At 35.3% G+C, this 24,166-nt stretch overlaps 1 protein-coding gene across 1 annotated transcript in view; it reads left to right on the top strand.

Moving 5' to 3' along the window:
- The window catches only part of FAT4 (FAT atypical cadherin 4), a 157,915-nt gene that overhangs the window by 114,419 nt on the left and 19,330 nt on the right, over window positions 1-24,166 (top strand). Inside the window, exons 8-11 of the mRNA XM_015246090.3 lie at window positions 826-1,076; window positions 2,989-7,338; window positions 18,646-18,750; window positions 22,565-22,872. Of these exons, the coding sequence (XP_015101576.2) occupies window positions 826-1,076; window positions 2,989-7,338; window positions 18,646-18,750; window positions 22,565-22,872 (5,014 nt within the window). The remainder of the gene's footprint in view (window positions 1-825; window positions 1,077-2,988; window positions 7,339-18,645; window positions 18,751-22,564; window positions 22,873-24,166) is intronic.

Genomic DNA, 24,166 nt, shown 5'->3' with positions numbered 1-24,166 from the left:
TGTTGGTATAAAGGAGAAGACTTTTAAAGACATCTATTTCCTTGCAACCCTCCAACTTGAAAAACTATGGACCAAAGCCAGTTTCTGAATCTTCAAGCTTGGCTACTTCTTTCTGAGCTGATCTCTCGGTAATATATACAGATAGCTTTTTTTTCCTTCAGAAAGAAGAGAGAAGCTGTTCTCAGTGGAAACTCCTGCTCGCTAACCAATCTGGCTAGCATCAAAAATCCATGAAGATGTCATACCTCTCCTTACAACAAGAAAGCAAAGCAGCATAGCCATATGAGGAACGGCAAATGAGAGAATCAGTAACTAGGAATGTCTCTGTATAAATAATCAGTTCTTGAGTTGTTCTGGATCATCAGTATGTGTCAAATACACAGCGTTTGGTCTTTAAAGAATAAGATCTTCAACTGATCTTTTCTGGTGTATTATGGTGCACAGCAGAAAAATAATTTCTAGATTCATTTAACAGATGTTCATTTGTGATGCTGGCCACTAACCACGGTATTAGAGCAAGGCCCTGATTTATGCTTTCAGGCTCGCTTATTTAAAACACAGTAGTCTTCTGGGTATATTTTGGGGACTTGCATGATTTGAGAAGCACACAGGCCTTGTGAGGACCTGCTGGAGGTCATAGGATGTCTCACGATAAAGATTGTTAATGTGATGTTCTTATAAAGGTGAACTAGCCATACCTTTCATTGTTTGACCTCACTTGTAATGTTCTCCTTGACGTTTCTGCTCAAGTTTTTAAATCATAGTAAATAGATGCTACAGCATTAAACCTGGAAGAAATATACCCATGTCTGTTCTCGGTTTTAGTTATAGGATCATTGGTGGAAATTCTCAGTTCACCATCAACCCATCCACAGGACAGATCATCACCAGTGCATTGCTAGACAGGGAAGCAAAAGAGAATTACACGTTGGTCGTCGTCTCCAGTGATGCTGGGTCTCCAGAGCCTCTTTCCAGCTCCACCAGTGTGCTCGTCACTGTGACCGATGTCAATGATAACCCGCCAAGATTTCAGCATCACCCATATGTCACGCACATCCCATCTCCTACTCCTCCAGGTAACTAGACCTTCTCCGAGGTCTCATAGATAAATAAAAAAATATACGTTGGACATTTTCTATCATTGCATTTTTGTTATGTTTACATGTACATTTCTGATATAACCTAAGTTTGCAAATCCTATAAAACCCAATTCTTGCCTAAAGAAATTGAAAGAACATTGAATCTTTTACATTAATTCTTTCTTCCCAGACCAATTATATTTAAGATTTTGTAATTGCCACATCTTTCCTAGTGCTGTTTCTTAATTTTACTTGAATATTGCTAAATATTAAAATGGATTTCACTTCATAGTCAAGGAGGGTTCTGTGCTGAAATGTAACTTGTGTTCCCCAGTAGGAGGGGCATTATTTCTTTTTTCATGCCCTACCCTAGCACCTGAAACATTGTCTGTGAGGTAAAAAGCATTCAACAATATTTGTTGGTGGAAAATGAATATTTTATTCAATGCTTCACAGATTTTCAAAAGGCTCACTGAAGGAATCATTCTAATTGATTATTACTATAAATACTATTTTATCCTGGTTTTGATGGGTGTAGTCTTTTTCTGTTAGTAAGTGTATGGAGATGTTAATGAATCATTTTCATATTGACAATATGCATTTATCTTTCTGCATCTCTTTTAAATTTAGTTTAGTTTTATTTGCTTGTTTGCAAAGAATGGCCTAGTTTCATAAGAACTGCATGGGTCATCTACCATTGGTAATTCCTGAAATGAATTTTCAAACAGGAGAATATACAAATGAAAGCCACAATTAATTCAATTTTCCTTGCTTTAAAATATCTTTAATTAGAAAAGAGTAGATCCAAGATTTCCCCTCTAGTGATCTTTGATCTTCTATTCACGTCAGGAGATCTAATTGATACCAATTGAAAGTATAAAATCCATAAACTTTCATGCCAACTTTCTGTCAAAAGAAATGCCAATATCAAAGCCATAAGGTCTTCAGTTGCAATGATTCTAATGACATCTGATGTGTGGTGATGCAATAGAGTATCTCCTATACAATTAAATAAGGTTTTAGCATTTTTTCCTCACTAGACATACTGTAATTAATCAGAACCACTAACTTTCTTTTTTTCCACTGAAAGACATCTCACTTGTATCACAAACTTTCTGTAGGGGTAGGAGTGCAGGTTTGGGAAAGGTTTCTGAATAAATATATCAAAAATGTGTCCTATGGCAACTACAATCTATTCCATTGGCCCTCATCCCAAACACTAAGTTTTGGAATCCTAATTGAGTCCATTCTTTCTCAATTCTTATTACTTGCTAGTTTATAATTGTACATATATATATGTATGTATGTATGTATGTGTATACACACACACACACACACACACACTTTATCTCCATATGGTAATATCTAACAGAAGAGTTTTGCTATAAAAACAATTAGTACAAGGAATCAACAGTAATTTTTAAAACATATTATTTTTGTTGACATGCTTACATAAAAGGTAATTCAACAATATTTTAAGACATAATAGAGCAATTATCTTTTTTCATTGGGCAGAAACATAGTTCTTTGCAGAACTCACGTGTTACTGTGTTTGTTGTCAGTTATGTACAGATTTTTCTCCTGGGAACTATAATTCGAAATGATTAGCCATTGCTCTTCCCTGTGTTTCTCTCAAAGGTGTACTGAAAAATATTAAATTCAGTAGACTGTGTGGGGTTTAGTGAGATAATGGCAGGTCAGTCCCTGAAGACTTGCTAAATAGACTTGACTTGGGAATTTCAGAGACAATCTGGGAGATACTGTTCTCCCCTAGTAATCATGAGAAAATAAAGTTATATCAGGTAGCCATGTAGTGTTTTATATATGGCTTTAATACAGTGTTTTCACTTACTACCAAGTGCTTTAACTGGTTCCATGTGATTATAATTGGAAACTGCCTCTTTTACAGGTTCCTTTGTCTTTGCGGTTACAGTCACGGATGCTGATGTTGGGCCCAATTCTGAACTACATTATTCTCTTTCGGGTAGAAACTCTGAAAAATTTCACATTGACCCACTGAGAGGAGCTATTATGGCAGCTGGACCACTAAATGGAGCTTCTGAAGTAACATTTTCTGTACATGTGAAAGACGGTGGCTCGTTTCCAAAGACAGATTCTACAACAGTGACTGTCCGGTTTGTGAACAAAGCAGATTTCCCAAAAGTCAGAGCCAAAGAACAGACTTTCATGTTTCCTGAAAACCAACCAGTAGGCACTCTTGTCACGACCATTACGGGGTCCTCCTTGAGAGGAGAGCCTTTGTCCTATTATATTGCAAGTGGGAATCTTGGCAGCACTTTCCAAATTGATCAGTTAACAGGGCAGGTGTCCATCAGTCAACCTCTGGATTTTGAAAACATACAAAAATACGTTGTATGGATAGAGGCCAGAGATGGAGGTTTCCCGCCTTTCTCCTCTTATGAGAAACTTGACATAACAGTGTTAGATGTCAATGATAATTCTCCAGTTTTTAAGGAAGATCCATTTGTATCTGAAATATTGGAAAACCTGTCTCCTCGAAAAATACTTACTGTTTCTGCAATGGACAAGGACAGTGGACCCAATGGACAGCTAGATTATGAAATTGTTAATGGCAACACAGAACATAGTTTCAGTATCAATCATGCCACTGGTGAAATTAGAAGCATTCGACCTTTAGACAGGGAAAAAATATCTCAATATGTCCTTACCATAAAGTCCTCAGACAAAGGTTCCCCTTCTCAGAGTACCTCGGTAAAGGTCATCATTAACATTTTAGATGAAAATGATAATGCCCCTAGGTTTTCTCAAATATTCAGTGCCCATGTTCCTGAAAATTCCCCGTTAGGCTACACAGTCACACGTGTGACAACTTCTGATGAAGACATTGGTGTAAATGCAATTAGCAGATACTCTATAATGGACACAAGTCTTCCGTTTACAATTAATCCCAACACTGGGGATATTGTCATTAGTAGACCTTTAAATAGAGAAGATACAGACCGTTACAGAATCCGAGTTTCTGCACATGATTCTGGGTGGACCGTAAGTACAGATGTCACGATATTTGTCACAGATGTCAATGACAATGCCCCAAGATTTAGCAGGCCGTCCTATTATTTAGACTGCCCTGAACTTACTGAAATTGGCTCCAAAGTGACTCAGGTATCTGCCACGGATCCTGATGAGGGATCGAATGGACAAGTGTTTTATTTCATAAAATCTCAGTCAGAGTACTTCAGGATTAATGCCACCACAGGAGAGATTTTCAATAAGCAGGTCTTAAAATACCAAAACATCAGTGGCTTCAGTAATGTGAACATCAACAGACATAGTTTTATAGTGACATCTTCAGATCGAGGTAATCCTTCATTACTTAGCGAGACAACGGTCACCATCAACACAGTGGACAGTAATGACAATGCACCACAGTTTCTTACAACTAAATATTTCACTCCAGTCACCAAAAATGTTAAAGTTGGTACGAAATTAATCAAAGTCACTGCAGTAGATGATAAAGATTTTGGACTGAATTCCGAAGTGGAGTATTTCATTTCTGATGAAAATCACTTGGGAAAATTTAAGTTAGACAATAATACAGGGTGGATTTCAGTAGCATCTTCCCTGATATCTGACTTGAATCAAAACTTTTTGATCACTGTCACTGCAAAGGATAAAGGAAACCCTCCACTTTCATCCCAAGCAACCGTTCAAATAATTGTCACTGAGGAAAACTACCATACGCCTGAATTCTCTCAAAGCCACATGAGCACAACTATCCCTGAAAGCCACAGTGTCGGGTCCATTGTCAGAACAGTCTCTGCAAGAGACAGAGACACGGCTATGAATGGCTTGATTAGGTATAGTATTTCCTCAGGAAATGAAGAAGGCATCTTTGCAATCAATTCCTCCACGGGTATATTAACACTCGCCAAAGCTCTTGATTATGAGCTATGCCAGAAACATGAAATGACTATCAGTGCTACAGATGGAGGATGGGTTGCAAGGACTGGTTACTGCAGTGTCACTGTAAATGTGGTTGATGTGAATGACAATTCTCCAGTATTCCTCCCTGATGAATATTTCCCCACTGTTCTGGAAAATGCCCCAAGTGGGACAACAGTTATCCACCTAAATGCAACAGATGCTGACTCTGGAACCAACGCCGTGATTGCATATACCGTACAGTCCTCTGACAGTGACCTCTTTGTCATTGACCCCAACACAGGCGTCCTCACCACTCAAGGCTTCTTGGATTTTGAAACCAAGCAGAGCTACCACCTTACAGTGAAAGCTTTCAATGTCCCCGATGAAGAACGGTGCAGTTTTGCCACTGTTAACATACAATTAAAAGGGACAAATGAATACGTGCCTCGTTTTGTTTCCAAACTTTACTATTTTGAAATCTCAGAAGCAGCTCCCAAAGGCACTATCGTTGGAGAAGTGTTTGCCAGTGATCGTGATTTGGGCACTGATGGGGAGGTACATTATTTGATTTTTGGAAACAGTAGAAAGAAGGGTTTCCAGATCAACAAGAAGACTGGACAAATTTATGTTTCTGGACTTCTGGATAGAGAAAAAGAAGAAAGGGTATCGTTGAAGGTACTGGCCAAGAATTTTGGTAGCATCAGGGGTGCAGACATAGATGAGGTCACTGTAAATGTCACCGTGCTTGATGCCAACGACCCACCTGTTTTTAGCCTAAACACCTACAGCGTTCAGATCAGTGAAGGGGTCCCTACGGGAACTCATGTGACCTTTGTCAGTGCCTTTGACTCAGACTCTGTTCCCAGCTGGAGTAGGTTTTCTTACTTCATCGGATCAGGGAATGAAAATGGTGCCTTTTCCATTAACCCCCAGACAGGACAGATCACCGTGACTGCAGAATTAGATCGAGAAACCCTACCCATCTATAATCTCACAGTTTTGGCTGTGGATTCAGGGACCCCCTCAGCTACAGGAAGTGCCTCCTTATTGGTCACGCTGGAAGATATAAATGATAATGGGCCTATGTTGACTATCTATGAGGGAGAAGTGATGGAAAACAAACGCCCAGGAACTCTGGTGATGACCCTACAGTCCACTGATCCCGATCTCCCTCCAAATCAAGGCCCCTTTACCTATTACTTGCTGAGCACGGGTCCTGCCACCAATTATTTTAGTCTGACCACTGCTGGAGTTCTGAGCACAACCAGAGAGATTGACAGAGAGCAGATTGCAGACTTCTATCTGTCTGTGGTTACTCGGGATTCTGGCGTTCCTCAGATGTCTTCCACGGGAACCGTGCACATCACTGTCATAGACCAAAACGACAACCCTTCGCAGTCTCGGACAGTGGAGATATTTGTTAATTATTATGGCAACTTGTTTCCTGGCGGGATTTTAGGTTCTGTGAAGCCACAGGATCCCGACGTGTTAGACACCTTCCACTGCTCCCTGACTTCGGGAGTTACAAGCCTCTTCAGTATTCCAAGGGGCACTTGCGATCTGAATTCCCAGCCGAGGTCCACAGACGGCACATTTGATCTGACAGTCCTCAGCAATGATGGCGTTCACAGCGCCGTCACGAGCAACATCCGAGTTTTCTTTGCTGGATTTTCCAACGCGACGGTGGATAACAGCATCCTACTGCGTCTCGGAGTACCAACAGTCAAGGACTTCTTGACGAACCACTACCTTCATTTCTTGCGCATCGCCAGCTCACAGCTGACCGGCCTCGGGACGGCCGTGCAACTCTATGGTGCGTACGAAGGGAACAACAGAACGTTTCTCTTGGCAGCTGTGAAGCGGAACCATAATCAGTACGTGAATCCCAGTGGTGTAGCCACCTTCTTTGAAAGCATCAGAGAGATCCTCCTCCGGCAGAGTGGAGTAAAGGTAGAATCTGTGGATCACGACGCGTGCGCTCACGGCCCCTGTCTGAACGGGGGGAGCTGTGTAAGGAGACTGGCCGTGAGCTCCGAATCGAAGAGCCACGAGAGCCTTCCAGTCATCATCGTGGCAAATGAACCTTTGCAGCCTTTCTTATGCAAGTGTCTGCCAGGCTATGCCGGCAGCTGGTGTGAAATAGATATAGACGAGTGCCTCCCATCCCCTTGCCACAATGGGGGGACCTGTCACAATTTGGTGGGAGGATTTTCGTGCAGCTGCCCAGATGGCTTCACTGGCCGGGCCTGTGAGAGAGATATCAACGAGTGCCTGCCTAGTCCCTGCAAGAACGGCGCTGTCTGCCAGAACTTCCCAGGAAGCTTCAGTTGTGTTTGCAAAACTGGATACACAGGTATGACAATGTTTGGCTTTTTTTTTTTCCCCCAACAAGACTTTAGCCATATCAAGTATCATGGAAAGTCATGAACTTTGTCATTTTTCAATGAGTTTTCCTAGGTATAGGCATAATCACAGCAAATACTGTAAGCATTTATTACTAGCCAAACTCTGTTCTACGTGCTTTGTCCATATTTACTTCACTTACTTCTTACAAGAAACCTGTAAGGTAGAGATAATGATTTTCCAGTTTTTACAGACAAGGAAGCTGACATAGAGGGAAGTTGAGTCAGTTTTCTTAAATGATCCAGCTGATTTGTTGCAGACTCAGGATGTAAGCAACACAGTTCGTGCCGGAGTGTCAGCTCATAGTCCCTCTGCTAAGAGTCTTGTACAAGAGCACAGAGAGAGTCATACTTCAAAAAAGTGATCTCAAGTTAAAGGACACGGTATATTTTAAGCATTAGATCCAGACCATTTTATGTCCTAAGTTAACTGTTAACAATTATTATTGTTAATCCCTTCATTTTAGCACCATCATTTTTATGATTTTGGTCATAATTGTCATTATGATTGTTGAAATTTGATCCACACTGTGAACAGAATGCGACAAAAGTTGTCATTTAGATTTAGATTAAAGTGCCTTGTTATTTCTAGTAGTTGGGTAGAAAGCATCAAGGCTAATTTCTCAGGTAACTCAGAGCAAAACTGAACCACAACTTATTTGGACTTTGTTTATTATTTATTTATTTAAAGTAATAGCAAGTTTACTCAGGGAGATGCACAATCCATAGACAGAGTGCAAGCCGTCTCCAAGGGCAAGAGAGGGAGAGGCCAGAGGGTTAGGAGATATACATTCTGTAGGCAGAATACAGTCTGTCTCACTCAGAAGGAAGAGTGGCTACCTTGACATTTTAGAAGTAGAATTAAACATATAGATCAAAATTATTTGCCTAGTCTTTGGCATCCTGACAGGACATAATGTATGTATATCTCATCTGTTCCTATCTCTAATATCTATCTCTCTATCTACCCATCACCTACTTATTAGCTGATTGATGGTTGGTGCACCTTCAAAAGTATATAAATTTATGCTGTTGATAAGTTGAAGGAGAGAAAATATCTCTCCTGTAATTTGCACACTGTATAGTTTTAGAACATATATTACATTGGATTGCTCTGTGGTGTTTATAAACACAATTTAAAGTGCAGTGAAATAGGTAAAACTAGGATACATTTTTTTTTAAATTTTGTAGATGTTTTGCAGAATGCTATTTTAAAAGAATTTTTAAAGAAACTATGTTTGAATATTATATTTTAACAAGTTACCCATCATGTGTTTACTTACACATATTTTTGAGAATTGAATTGGTCTATGGTGATATAAAACAAATTTGAATAAGCTAAAGCAGATCACGCAAGCTTTGTCTTCTAATAAAATAATGTCCTTGAAGTATAAGTGAAGAAAAGGGACAGTAAGCATGCGTATGGCAAGAATCAAGTGATTTGACAGGACCTGATTTAGCTATAGGTTTTGGGAAGTCACCTGATCTTGCTGATCTTCAATTCCCCCATCTGTAAAAAGAGAATAATCATAGTTACTTACCTTTTAGGGTTGTTATAAAGAGAAAGACAATGTTTGTAAGACACTGAGCAGCGCTCAACTTGCAACAAGTAGCAATGCTAATCAGCAGCATTAATAAGAGCGTTAGTAGTAACAGAGGTAGTAACAGTCATGCCATAGAATCTCTAAAAAGACAAGAAGCCTCAGTGGCACGAGGTCTTACCAGAGTTGTACTCTGAGCACCATGAATAACAGCACACGTTTCATGTATGTTATGATTTCAGGATTTCTAGAAAACCCTTCTCACTCTTTCCCAATCCCCCACCTCCCCATAATTACTTCCTCTGCTGGAAATTTGACAATAAAGATGCTTTATTTGCCCTGTTTTAGTATAATATACTCATTCACACAATAAATACTTAGAGTGAGTTTATGCTCAGTCCTAGAATGGAGGAAGTGTGAATGCTTTGGGTAGCAGATAGATAAGATACAGGGAAAGCGTTGCGAGTCTGAGCGAGGCGCCATACGCTGATCTCAGCATCGATGCTGCTTATTTCATGCCTGGGCACAGAACCAGGCCTTTCCCATCACTTCTTTCTAGTTCGTTTCTTTATTTGTTTCATTTGATTTAAACATGCACTGCATCCTTTTCTAAATGTAGCAGTTGAAACTTTTAGGAATGCCCTTCTTTCATCATGAAATATGAATAACATTTATCAAGTGGCTATTTAAAACACTGCTTAAACCTCTTTGCATCACAGACATTATTATTCATTTAGTTGTTTATTTAGTTCTTCTCACAGATCTATTAAATGGATATTTTTATTATTCCCATGGAAAGACCAAACAAACTGGGTCTTAGAGGGACTGGAGGTTAAATGACTTGCCTCCCAAATGGTGCAGAATGTGATCTGAGTTCTGATTATGAACCTTACTCCGGAGCCTCTGCTCTTTCCGGTGCATGTCACACTTCACCACACTTCGATCTGTACTTGCTAGAGAGTATTGTCTTCTAAGAGTTTTCTATCCATTATTCTACTTAATCCTCACAGAAAGCCTATGAGAAAAGTACTGGTCCAAGACCAGTCAGGGACTGAAATTGCTTGAGGTCTTTGAGGTAGGAGGGTATCTAATACAAACAAATAGCTTACAAAATCTGCAAACTGGCTAAGGGAAAAGAACAGGAAAATTCACCAGTAACCTCAGCAATAAGGACATTGCAGGTATTTCCAGAAACCCCTTGTCCACCTGCAGAGCTGCCGTGAGTGGTTCCCGGGAAAACAGTCCCTGCTTTGGTCTCACCTTTCAGCTGTCATTCACCTCTCACCCACGGGCAGAACCTACACCTCAGTCCTGCTGCAAAGGGATCTGGAAAGAAAAGAGCTTTCTGACTTCCAGGCCCTGCAATACACAAGGAGAGGAATGGCACTGAGTGTCAACAGAGACTATCTGACATAGAAAGATACTCTTTTTCTTTAATTGAAGTGTAGTTGATTTACACTGTTGTGTTGGTTTCAGGTGTACAGTGAAGTGATTCAGTTATACGTACATACATACCTATTCTTTTTCAGATTCTATTCCATTATAGGTTATTCAAGATCTTGAGTAGGTCCTTGTTGGTTATCTATTTTGTATACAGTAGTGTATATATATTAATCCTGTACTACTCCTAATTTATCCCTCTCCTGCTTACTCCTTGATAACCATAATTTTATTGTCTATGCCTGTGAGTCTGTTTCTGTTTTGTTAATAAGTTCATTTATATCATTTTTTTAGATTCCACATATAAATGATATCATAGGATTTTTGTCTTTCTCTAACTCACTCCGAATGATAATCACTAGGTCCATCCATGTTGCTGCAAATGGCATTATTTCATTCTTTTTTATGGCTGAGTAATAGTCCACTGTGTGTGTGTGTGTGTGTGTGTGTGTGTGTGTGTGTGTGTGTGTACACCTCTTCTTTATCCAGTCATCTGCTAACAGACATTTAGGTTGCTTCCATGTCTTGGCTATTATAAATAGTGCTGCTATGAACATTGAGGTGAATGTATCTTTTCAAATTATAGTTTTCTTAGGATATATGCCCAGGAACGGGATTGCTGGATCATATGTTAACTCTATTTTTAGATTTATAAGAAGCCTCCATATTGTTCTCCATAGCGACTGCACCAATTTACAGTCCCACCAGCAGCATAGGAGGCTTCCTTTTCCTCCACAGCCTCTCCAGCATTTATTATTTGTAGACTTTTTAAATGATGGCCATTCTGACTGGTGTGTGCTGATAACTCATTGTAGTTTTGATTTGCAATTCTCTAATAATTAGGGATGTTAAGCATCTTTTCATGTGCCTGTTGGCCATCTGGATGTCTTCTTTGGAGAAATGTCGATTTAGGTCTTCTGCCCATTTTTTGATTGAGTTGTTTGTTTTTTGATATTAAGCTATGTGAACTGTTTGTAAATTTTGGAAATTAATCCCTTGTTGGTCATATTGTTTGAAAATATTTTCTCCCATTGTGTAGGTTGTCTTTTTGTTTTGTTCATGGTTTCCTTTGCAGTGCAAAAGCTTTTAAGTTTAATTAGGTCCCATTTGATTATTTTTGTTTTTATTTCTACTAGGTCCCATTTGTTTATTTTTGTTTTTATTTCCATTCCATTATTTGGTTCTACAAAATACTGCTGCAATTTATGTCAAAGAGTGTTCTGCTTATGTTTTCCTCTAGTTTTATACTATCTGGTCTTACATTTAGGTCTTTGATCCATTTTGAGTTTATTTTTGTTTATGGTGTTAGAGGATGTTCTAATTTCATTCTTTCATATGTAGCTGTCCAGTTTTCCCAGCACCAGTTACTGAAGAAACTATCTTTTCTCCATTGGAGATTCTTGCCTCCTTTGTCATAGATTATTTGATCATATTGACTGAGTTTATTTCTAGGCTCTCTATCCTGTTCCATTGATCTATGTATCTCTTTTTTTCTAGTATCATACTGTCTTTGATTACTGTAGCTTTGTAGGATAGTCTGAAGTCAGGGAGCCTGGTTCATCACCTCCTCAGAACTGACTGTAGTCTCTGTCTGCATAGTTGGACATACCCAATTGATCAGGAATGATGTAAACAAATATAAAATTGAATAATTCATACATATCTTACAGTTTTTAATTCATGTAGTTCTTTGTTTCCAATCTATACACATAGTCCGCCCACTAAAGCTAGCAGATAATTAAAGTCTGATAGTTTCATTTCTTTGTTTTGTTTTACAGAATACAGCATAACAAAAATCATAGTGAGAAATTATTAATTCATACACTAAATTAGGAATATATTGTTTAAGTGTCTGTATATGTTTAATGTTCATTGGAAAGGTAATCCCTGAAGGATCATTTTGAGTTATTGTTTTCCAGCTAATCTTTACCAGATAACCTGATTCAGGAAGATGGAGCTAATGCACCAAAACATCTTAAGAAACCTATCTGAACTGATAGGCTCTGAGACCAAATTCACACTTAAGAACACGTGTGCCTCACAGAATAAATTTTTAAACATTCATTCTAGCTAGATTTTACTTCTGTTCACATTAAGTACTAGTTCTGTAGTGAAGCCTTCTTCAAAGCCTTCTTCTATGTATATATTAAAAAATTTTTTGATCATTAGAATTATTTCAAAGCACTTTATTTTCATATGCTATTTCCTTTTGTGGACTTTCTCTACATTGTTTTCAATGCTTTTTAAAGTCTGTCGCATGATAAATGGGAGCAATGAGATTTTTCTGAACTTTTTGCTTAGGATCAATCTCAGCCAGTGTCCCCCTCTCTCCCTCTCTCCCTCCCTCTCTCTCTCTCTCTCTCTCACACACACACACACACAGAACTGAATATTTCATGTGCATTTTGAAATTGTGCTAAAGATTAGAAGAGTAAGTGTTTATGAATTGATGCAAGTTGAGAGGCTTTATCCTAAGAATCCTTCACAAGAAATGATTAAGTATTAGCTGAACAGGGATTTTTTTTCTGGAGAACATCATGTAAGGATCCAAGTATAAAATGAAAATTATCTAATGACTACAATAAAAAATATATGATATGCATATTATCATACTGCCACCATATTCCTCATATTTTTTTAACTATTTACTTTCAAGTTTGTGATGATAGACTCACATAATAAATATGTAATAAGCATATTTTTATTTAATAACTGATTTAGAGTAAGCGAATTTGTTTGTATAACTCATTTTTTGGATCCGTTTTTCTTAGTTCCTAGAAAAAGAACCAAAAAGAAATTTAAAAAAAATTAGCGAGACTTCATTTTCAGTTACAATAACTTCATGTTTCAGGGTTGAGAAAACATTCCTGTAATTTAATTTTCCATCACTAAATGGAGCGTTGATTAGCTATATATAGAGTATATTAGAATAGATGAATAAATTTTAAGACAGTCTAGAACATGTGAAAAATTAATTTCTAGATATTCACAAAGCTTAATAGTATAAAAACTACATCAACTGTCAACGTGCCCCAGTAAATCAAAAGAAAGTATATTTCATATCATTTGTGCCTCAGAAGTTCACGGAGTCCTGGAGGAAAACACCAGCCTAATAATTACAAATCTAGTATCTCTTTTCCTGTACAAATGAAAGTTTCTTGCATTTGACAGAATATTAATTAGAAAGCATAGTTACAGTCAGTAACCACCCAGCATTTGTCTTCCTGCCCCCAGCTTTTCCGTTCACTGCATATCCGGCATTGTGCCTTTCCGCAGAATGAATGGTGCTGTAAAGGGCAGCGTGTATATGGAACTTATTTCTAAATCTGGGTCTCTCATAACTGAATTAGTTCAAAGTCCCTTTAACCTTTCCTATTCCCTTTCACACATCTGGATGCATTTTAGGTGTGGTATTTGGAGTGAAGCCAGGGATTTATTCCCACATGGAGAAGTTTTCCTCTGCTCTCTAGTAAGTCCTGGTATTTCAGGGGAGGATGAGATTTGTCCATTCATCACTTTTATGTCACTTGACAGTATAAATAGGAATTTTGTTTCCAGGCCTGTAAAGTTATTTACAGGTTGTGCATAGTAATTCCACCGAGAAACTTGGCAAACGTTTGCTTTCACGAAGATGGGAGTAGTGACTGAGAGTCATTCTTCTAAAATCACAGCAGTCATGTATTAATGTTGTCAGTGATCATGTGACCAGGAAACCAAAGAATAAACAAACTTTAGTGACTAGATAGGAAATGAAAATTTCTGTGAAATACAGAAGAGTATTCAAGAGAGGATAAAGGGCTCAATTCTTGTTTTGATTTTATTTCCAAGATTGGATTAACACAGTTTACCTTACATGATACATTAACTTTTTAAAGCATGAATAACAGGTGTCTAGCAGCTTAAACGCTTATTCCTGTAGAAAATAAGCATGTATTTGTAAACTTATTGAGGATATCATATATGTCATTATATATAATCATTTGTAGTTTCACTGAGATTGTTCATGCTTTAAAAGAGGAAGTAAAACAATTTTTTCCTTATTACTAGCATCCCTTATTCAGACATAATATTTACATAATATTTTTGCTTGATTTCCATTTAAAAAACCACAATGCTATTCTATCAAGATATTTAGATGAGCTATCTTCATAGTGCCTTTCACAATAATAGAAACTATTTACAAATCAAGCAAAAAACATTACTTTCTGCTAAAATAATTAAAAAAAAGCTTATAAGCATCAATGTCCAGTTAAATAGCATACATATATTATGGAATTATATTTGTTAATGAAATAATCAATTTATATATAAGATGGACTTTGTTAGTTCCTCATAGACTTCCTTTTTCTCTGCGAGTAAATACAAGATACAAAAATAATACTTGTGGTAATCTAATACGTATCTGACTTCATTAAATTGAAGCCTATGTGAACTATAGGATATCCAAAATCATCATATCCCTATAGAGTGGCTAAATTTAACAGGTAAGAATAAATTTAGCTTGACTCTACATAATCCAGCATTAAAATGTGCTATTGGAACAAGTGAAACTTGAATATATATCTTTGTTGAAAAGACCATAGATGATCACATCAGACCCAATTTATGTTCAACACTTCATCACACCTTCTGCCCCAGAACATGACGACACATGCTAAATTTCTCCTACAGGTTTAAACTGTAATCTTGGAAAGTCTGTAGATACTTTGTCCTCCTATTATGCATTCATTTTCCTCTTCAACAATTCCCATTCTCTATGTGCTAAGAACTTACACTTCCTGAAGCACATCTCTGTCTATCTCTAATAAATAATGCATACCAGCACAATTAATTGGTGAATGTCAAAGCAATGAGATCAGTTTATTCTTCTAAACCGCTGCTCTGACAGTTAACATCACTTAATAGAAAAAGGCTCCTTGAGTTCAAGAGACATAAATGCCTTTCTTTGTGCAAGCCCTGTCAGCCTCAAGGCACTACAAATATTGTGAACTGACTTGCAGCATTAATTAAGTTAATGATCCAAAATTTTGTTTCACGGTGCTCCAACACATCAGATGGTTTTTACCAGAAGCATATTAGAGTGATTCAAACTGCTACATCCTGATAATCATTATGCCACCACTGATGCTAAAATTTCAGTAGATAGTTGTGTGCAGAACAATACAGAATTTGTTGCTGACTTCTAGTTGGGTAATAGAGCATAAACTTTCCAAACCATAGAAATGTGCATTTAAAGGCTTTCTTTTGATTCTAACTAAAATTATGACCTCTTTCCCTCACACAAAAGAAAAAAGTTCTCTTAATAATAATTCAAATTGCAGCATTGAGTTTTAAAACTGTCTTTGACTCTAGTATGGCAACCTCTTTAAAATTTACTAGTTGTAAAATAAATATGTTACTCGTTAAAAGGAGTACTCAAACTAAATTTTTGAATGGTGGATAATTTACATACTCTAACACCAACAAATAAGATTATTTTATTCAAACGCAACAATAAATTCGTTTATATAACTCCTAGAAAAGTCATTTCTTATATTTTTGCCAAATAAGAAAATGAAACTCTGGTTTAAAGTAACATGTCAAATGAAGGGTTGAATTTTTTTCTCCTACCAGTATTTATATTGTTGTATACTCAAAGAATCAATCTCTATTGATAATTTATTTTAGCTTTTGAAAGAAATTCACTCTCAAACTAATGTGTTCTCAGTTTGTAGCTGCTTCTATTTATAGTTGGTATATATTTTAATACATGAGTAAGTTTTATTAATTTTGGGGGTTTCTTTCCACCTCTCACTTGGGACTAACTGAAATAGCCTATAGTATATATTTGAATTAAACTCAGATGTCTGTGTTAAAATCTTACTTGGTAAGGGGTAAATAAGATAGCTAATTTATATAAATTTGTTTTTAAAAATCTAAATTTCGTTTGTTGTTGTTTAAACCAAGAGTTAAGGTGGTCTTTCCCAACAGGATTCAAAAAAGTGTACAGTTGAGACTGATGGGATCAATGATTTGGACTTTTATACTCATACATTTTTCTCGGAGAGTGCCTATGTCCAAATATTTAAGTGTACCTGACCACGCCCCCTAAATTGATTAGCCTTTGTTCCCCATTTACAGTTCAGGAGGTGAAGTTTGTGATTTTGTAACCCATGTACCGGTTTTCACATTATGAAGGTTATACTGACCGCACCTGCAAACTATATTAATCTATGTACTTAATATATTTTACTTTTAGCAAACTCTAAAAGAAATTTTCAAAAAAGAAAGGAAAGGAAGAAAATAAAACCTTACTTAGTCCAGGAACACATGTGAAAATTATGAATAATCTTACAGTGGGGAAGAAAATGGAATGAATGGGCTGTGACTTTCCTGATAGCAAATAAATAATCAATAGTACAGCCAATAGGTTTTATTTGATTCTCTATTGAGTGATACCGATATTGTATTAAGAAAATAAAAATACACTCCTATAGAACAATCTGTCACAAATCCAGTTAGGAAATATCAGAGAAGCGAGTCCTCCTACGACACAGCATCTCTCTGGTGTGACGGCTTGTACAGGCTCAGAATAAATTTCTCCCTGCCTGTTTCTCCAGTATGACACATTGCCACCATACTTAAAACCGAATTCCTGTGCCTCTAAATTAGTAACTTGTTTATTTTCGTTATTTCCCCTTAGCATGGAAGGGTATTCTGAATTTTTACTGTTCTGCCTTGAAAGTAGGGTCCCGGTTTTATTTATAAAAGAAAAAATGTGTTTATGACCCCATGATGTAGAAAATTGTGTTCAGTTAGCAATGTCATGAAAGCTGACTCACTTATGATTTCAAATCAGAACAATTGTGGCTACAGAATCAAGCCACAAAACCAGAACTAAATTAAACAAAAACTTTGATTGTGTTTTAAGCATAGTTATTATGATGAAATAGATTACCTATGCACAGCAATGTCTAGTTGTGCATATAAAATGTCATGAGACATTTAATGAAGGCATTAGTGCTGTCATACTGCGAAGTAGGAAATAGCTTTACAGAAATAAACTCTCCTTTTTGCCAATGGATGGAAATTAAGAACTTTAAAAAATTTCTCTACTACTTAATTTCGTAAGAAATAAAGAAATTTATTAAGAAATTAAGAAATATCTCATTATTTCTTCAAATTGGAAAACTAAAAACTACTCTAACAAATGTGTTAAATTATTACAATAATTTAAAGTTATAGAACAGTGGTATTAGAACAAATTTACATTTGCATGAAAAAAAAACCATAGAATGCCACAGTAACAGAACAACAGATGGGACTGGCCTTATACCCTAAATTTTGCCTACTGAGTGATTATGACATTGTTGTCTGAATGAAGCCTGAATTATCAGAGCTGACCTACAATGATCTGTACTATAATTTTATAATTTCTTAGGCAAGAGATTTCCCTCCAGGGCCCTCTTCTTCTCCATCTGTGAAATGTGAATACTTCCTGTTGCATGGATCAATTTCCCCCACTAAAATGGAAACATTATGTTAAGATACTTGTCTGCTTTTTTGATGGTCACAACTTCATCTTCTAGCATTCCTGGCCCATAATAGGCATTCAGTCAATATTAATTGATTCAATTAACAAGATAATGTTTGAGAAGTCTTTAGACACTGAAAAATGTGCTGGTTAGTATTACTGTTTTAGAAAAAAAAAGCATGCATAATCTGTAGTAAAGAATAAATCTTAGTAAGTATTTGAAAATGTGTTTGATGTGTTTTTTATTATTATATTCTGCTTTACAGCAGGTATATATAAGTCAAGGAATATTTCTTGAGGGTGCAAGGGTTGTAATTTGACAAGTAAGCTAATGCAATTAATTCTTGCCTTTGAAAAGTCTGAGTCAAGGAAATCTCTAAAGTGAAAATTATACTGTAAAAGTTTCAACTCTCCAGTTATCATATATGAAAAATGAAGTGGCATTGACAAGAGAAAATAAATTCAGTGAAAACACTGAAATATGTTCACCATTTGTGATTTCTCTGAAAACAGGAGTTCTTTCCAAGATGATTATGTAAATTACTTCCTAAATATTATAATGTACATCTTTACAATAGGACAACTAAACAAGACTTTGAACTCTGATATAATATTCCAGTTTCTTTGTGTCAACTATAGTGTTCTTATATTTCTTTTCTCCAAAGATAGGGTCTCACATGATAGATATTTACATATTGTTATACAGTAATGGTGTTAATATATTTATGTGTAAGATTTTTTTTAATGAGTTTGATACTTTTCAGGGAAAATGTGTGAATCTTCAGTCAATTACTGTGAATGTAACCCCTGCTTTAATGGTGGTTCCTGCCAAAGTGGTGTAGAGTCTTACTATTGCCATTGTCCATTTGGTGAGTATAACTTAGTCATTGATGTAAAATATCAACCTGTTTTGGTGCACAGTTTAGCAATTCTGTTTTGTTGTGTCCAAGAGTGAATAAGAAAAATGTTAGTGGTTTTACACAGGCAGTTTTAGCAAATTAAATCTAAAAGTTTAATATTTTTAAGTTAATTATGGAAATTCCATTGAATATATTGCTTCGATCATTCCTAGAAAAATAGTCAACCCAAGATAATTGAATTTGATGTTATTAGCCTAGAACTTATCAAATGAAAATTCTTTCAGGGCTATTTGATGTCACTGTGTACTAAAACTCTATAAGAATAGTGCAACCATTTTTGTTCTGTTTTGCTTTTGGGTTTTTTTACATTTACTTTTTACAGTAATTCAACCACTTCTGTTAGAAGGATTTTGTAACTTGACATGCAGTTTTCATGACTTTTTTGTAGATGGTATCATGTAACTAATTAACATTCAGAATAATGTGTTCTTTTCAGGAAGAAAATTAAGAGGGTTTTTTTTTGTATACATACATATTTATTCACCATAGTGAAATGAACTTAAAAGATTCCTTCCAGGTCTCACCCAAATGTCACCCGGTACTGAGACAGCCAAGAACTAGGAGAACAGCTTTGCAGGAAGCCTTCCTTTTAACTTGGTTTGTTTCATAGGGCAGTGACTATTCCATTTAGTTAAAGGCTGCTTCACTCCACAATATAGTGTTCATCTTCAGAGTCCTGCAGTAGTTAGAGACCCTGTCTTTCTCCATTAGCAGGAGAGAAGGATATTTTCCTAGTCCTTCCTTGGACATATTTATTAGAGTGCTACAAGGACCTGAAAAGTGAATCTCAATATATAGTAGAGAATAGAACTTAGAAAGGAATCAGAGGTTTCTAGTAACCAGTAAATGTAATTTTAACTCATTTTCTATAAAATGAATGATATAAAAGAATGATAAAGAGAAACAGAATATAAAAATCCCTAGTTGTGAGCTATGCATTTTAGCAGTGGTTCTGAGGCCCAAAGATAGAGGGCTTTGTCTAAAGCCAAACAATGAAAACAAAACAAATCTACCCCAAAATGATATAGTGACTAGAACACAATTTTATTTTCATTTCAGGATGATATTCACAGTGCCTCTCTTTTTTTTTTTTTTTTAAACTTCTTTGAGATTCTCACTAACAATGCCCCTGAAGCAGTAAAGATCATCAAGGTCAAAATAACCACAATGTTAGATCTCCTAAAATTTCTTTCTTTCCATGATCTCTTATAATCCTAAAGGGTGCTGCTTACTACAGATAACCACAATCAGGTTTCATGGTTTAACTTGTGTTTTGGATGGAAAGATAAGGAGATTGGAGGTAAAAGTAGAAAAATTATTTTCAAATGACTAAATGAATATTTTTACATTTTTCAAGATTCCATTGCATTCCAGTTGTGCATGTGAGGATTTGAGATAGCTGATAACAAATAGGAACACATTGTTGCTACAGTGTAACTGATACAATGGTCATTGCCTGTTGGCTGAAAGTTTTTTGGTGTCCAAGGGAACCTTCTCCTCACCATACCAGAAATCCTCAGGGGAAGGAGACTAGAACAATAACGTAAATTAAAATAGAGACAGATCACATGTAGCAAGCAGTGCACATTTTCTCCCCATTCCTTACAGTGGCGAAGACAAAAAACATTGTTTAAACATAGACATCATTAGTTGAGATCAGAAGCCTTATAAAAGAAAACAGGACAAAAAACCTTGAAACAATGCAGATATGAGACCAGCGAGATAGAACTAAAAGGATAAAGTATTTTGCTTCACAAATTGAGTATAGGTGAAACATAACAAATAAAAATGGCAGATGGAATGCCTTAAACAAATAACTGGAGGTTATTTGTATAATATGTGTTGTATAAAAGATCATCTAAATTGTAATTTTGAAACTGGGAAAACTTTTGCACTATTTTCTCATCAGTGAAAGATTTGCTGGTTGGACTTAAAAATTTTTAAAATTTTTTTTTTGGTTATGTTTTAGAAAAAACATGAAGTGCTTAAGATTTTATAAAGAGAACCTTTATAGTTATAACTTTATATACATGTATAACTTCATATACACAAAAATATTTCTTATTAAAGTAATTTAAATAAATTCTCTTGACCTTTATGTAGATTTATTTTGTGGCATTCCTTTTGGAAGGAAATTTTGAAATCCTTATTAATTATTTTTTTCTAAGACAAAAATTTACCTTTCTTTAGAAATAATAACAAAACTCCTTAAAAAGATAATATATTCTATAAAAAGTTATCATGTTTAAAAATATAGTATTAATTTAAATAAAATGTAGAACATCTTTCAGGTAGCTGTGTACTTTGTACATTTATTTATACTCAAATTTGAAGCACATTTTTGTAGATTTATTAAAATTTAATCATAAGAGACCTGAAGGAGCACACAGTAAAAATGTTTCTTTAATAATCTATTTTATTTGTATGCTTTATTTTTCCTTTTTATTTAACTTTACTTTGTCTGTATATATAAATAATATATATAACAAAAAATAAACTTGAAAATTTATCATATATATGAATTATATATAAAATATAAACATTATATGATCAATATATTTATGATATATAAACAAACATATGACATATATAATATATATGATATACATAATACATATAATTCCTATATTTTTAATATTTTCTTTAACTTTAGTAAATTATTAAAATAAATTATTTGATTTTCCTACTCATTTATAATGAATATTATTTCAGCCTTTACACATGCTGCTTTTAGGCTATTTTAATTTAAAGAACATTCGGATATAAAATGTGATGTAGTCAAAACAACCAGACAATGAGTAGATCTGGCCTCAAATTTTGGCTCTGCCTCCCATGGTTCTATGACCTTGGATAAGTTCTAAATATTCTGTAAAATGATGACATTGGTTTCTTCTAGCAGAACAATTCCCTGAATCTAAATTTAACGCATTCACATGAGATGTACAGCCAAAATTATGGAATGAAACCTTTGTAAGTTAATAAGAGTCATGATGTATTGGCATGGGTTAATTTTCCGATCATTTGCTACAGTCTACTAATATTTGTGGGAAAAGAATTTTGGCGTAGCATTGTAACATCAATAAAACTCATTTTTCAAGTCTGAAAAAGAACCAGCACAAACAAGAGGGAATGCTGGATTGTAGAAAAACAGAAAGCTATTTTCAAAGTAGGCTGCTGTAAATCATATCAAAGAGGGTCTAAAACAAGAAAGAGATACAAACTTAAAACGGTTATTTTCTTCCTAAAGGCAGTGATTCCTTTTCCCTAATTTTGCAACTCTTGAAAATACCACAAGTACAGGGGCTCATTTTCTTTTTAGGTCAAAACAAAATTTACCATTCTTAACTGAATTAAAATTGTTTTTAAGAATTATATATTATGAAAGAAATAATGTGGTTGAAAACCACAGCATATTAAACTTGAAAGAAGATTGACAAACTGATTTTGAAAATTTCCCAGGAAGGAAAGCTCTTCAGACCTACTCAATTCCACTAAGTCTAATTTTTTAAAAATGAAGCACAGTTAGATATGTTTTCTCATTGGCCAAAGAAAAATAATTATACCAGTTTATCATTTCTTATATGCCTTAAAGATCATTGTTCTTTTTTATTTCAATTAACTTTAGATGACAGTCTTTGGAGAGTAATGAAAAGTTGTTTAAAGCCTGATTCATTATTATAACTGAAAAATGTTTTAATTCAAGTCCGTTAATAAAATTTCACTTGAATGTGATGTGTTAACCTGTCAACTTTCCCATCTACAGGTGTCTTTGGAAAACACTGCGAGTTGAATAGTTACGGATTTGAGGAATTATCATTCATGGAATTTCCCAGCTTGGACCCCAATAACAACTATATTTATGTCAAATTTGCAACTATTAAAAGTCATGCTTTATTGCTTTACAACTATGACAACCAGACAGGGGACCGTGCCGAGTTTTTGGCTCTTGAAATTGCTGAGGAAAGACTAAGATTCTCTTATAATTTAGGCAGTGGTACCTATAAACTCACCACCATGAAGAAGGTGTCAGATGGTCATTTCCACACTGTGATTGCTCGGAGAGCAGGAATGGTAAGACATTTAATCCACATTAACAGTTGTTTTATTGTTATATATCCAGTCAATCAGGCTGGAAATTGGAAAAGTTAAAGCATGAATTGTGGTACAAATTGAGTTCAATTATGTGTATTCATTATCTGACCAATTTTGTGATGAACAGCGGCAGCAAACAGGTAACATTTGTCTTTTGCTCCTGACAACTATGCTTATCTCAAAAAAACCTCATCTCAAAGAATAAGTAAGTAAGTAAGTAAGTAAGTAAGTAAGTAAATAAATAAATAAGTAAATAAATAAAAGGGAAAGAAGACAAGAAAATATCCCAGTGCTTAAAGATTCCACTTTACACATTTTCTCCTACATTCTTAAGGACATGCCAGGCTTGTACTTAAAATGGCTCCTTTGCTTTTCTAAATATCCCTGCCCAAGTTGAAGAAACAATGTAAAAACAAATGGGAAAAACTTTTCTACAAATAAATTACTGATAAAAGATGATACTTAACACATATTTCAATATAGTGGGTAATAATCCTGATTACACCAGGACTTCAATATACTGTGACCTGTGAGGTCTATGGCATGAGACTGTGTTGGGATGAAGTATTGGTTTTTGATCATCTAAGATAGTCTCAGAATTGAATTATCATTTAATTATATGACTCTCATGTCATAACAAGAAAGGTTCATGTTTATTTAGCACTTGTGTTCATTAAATGAGTTTTTCTTAATGTTTGAAAACATTTGACATAGAGTAATGGAATGAAAGGACTGATTGATTCATTAATTCATTCATTTATCCCAACTATCTCTCCAGAGTTCCCTCCATCTTCAACAGTTATCAAAGATTTTTGATAAAGTAAATGGTAACAAAAAGTATTTTAAAATATTTTTAGATTTTTATATCAACCTGTTAAAATCATGCTGCTTAAAATTTATATTTCACCCTGGAAAAGGAATAGAATTGGCCAAATAATTAAACCAAGTATTAAAAGAAAAATTTGTCAAAAGAACAAAATAAATGCTTTGAAATTTTTTTTTTAAGGAAGAAGCCTGGGATCTAAAGGATTAGTTTTTACCTCTGGGCTCTATGGTAATCTAGAAAAAATATGAAAAATGTGGTAATTATATAGTTCTGAAACTGATCAAATGAGAGAAGTATTTTTGCCACTAAATTTTGGGAATACTTTTTATTGTTGGACTACATATAAGCAACTTTCAGAAACGATATTAAAAATCTTTTTTCCATATTTTTGTTGTGTTTTTCTGTGATCCATAATTAATTTTAAAAGCAAAAATGTTGTGTCCTCTA

The sequence above is a fragment of the Vicugna pacos genome, chromosome 2, assembly GCF_048564905.1.
Source record: "Vicugna pacos chromosome 2, VicPac4, whole genome shotgun sequence".
Lineage (NCBI taxonomy): Eukaryota > Metazoa > Chordata > Mammalia > Artiodactyla > Camelidae > Vicugna > Vicugna pacos.
The sequence above is the reverse complement of the archived record's forward strand: the minus strand, read 5'-3'. Positions and strand labels throughout refer to the sequence as shown.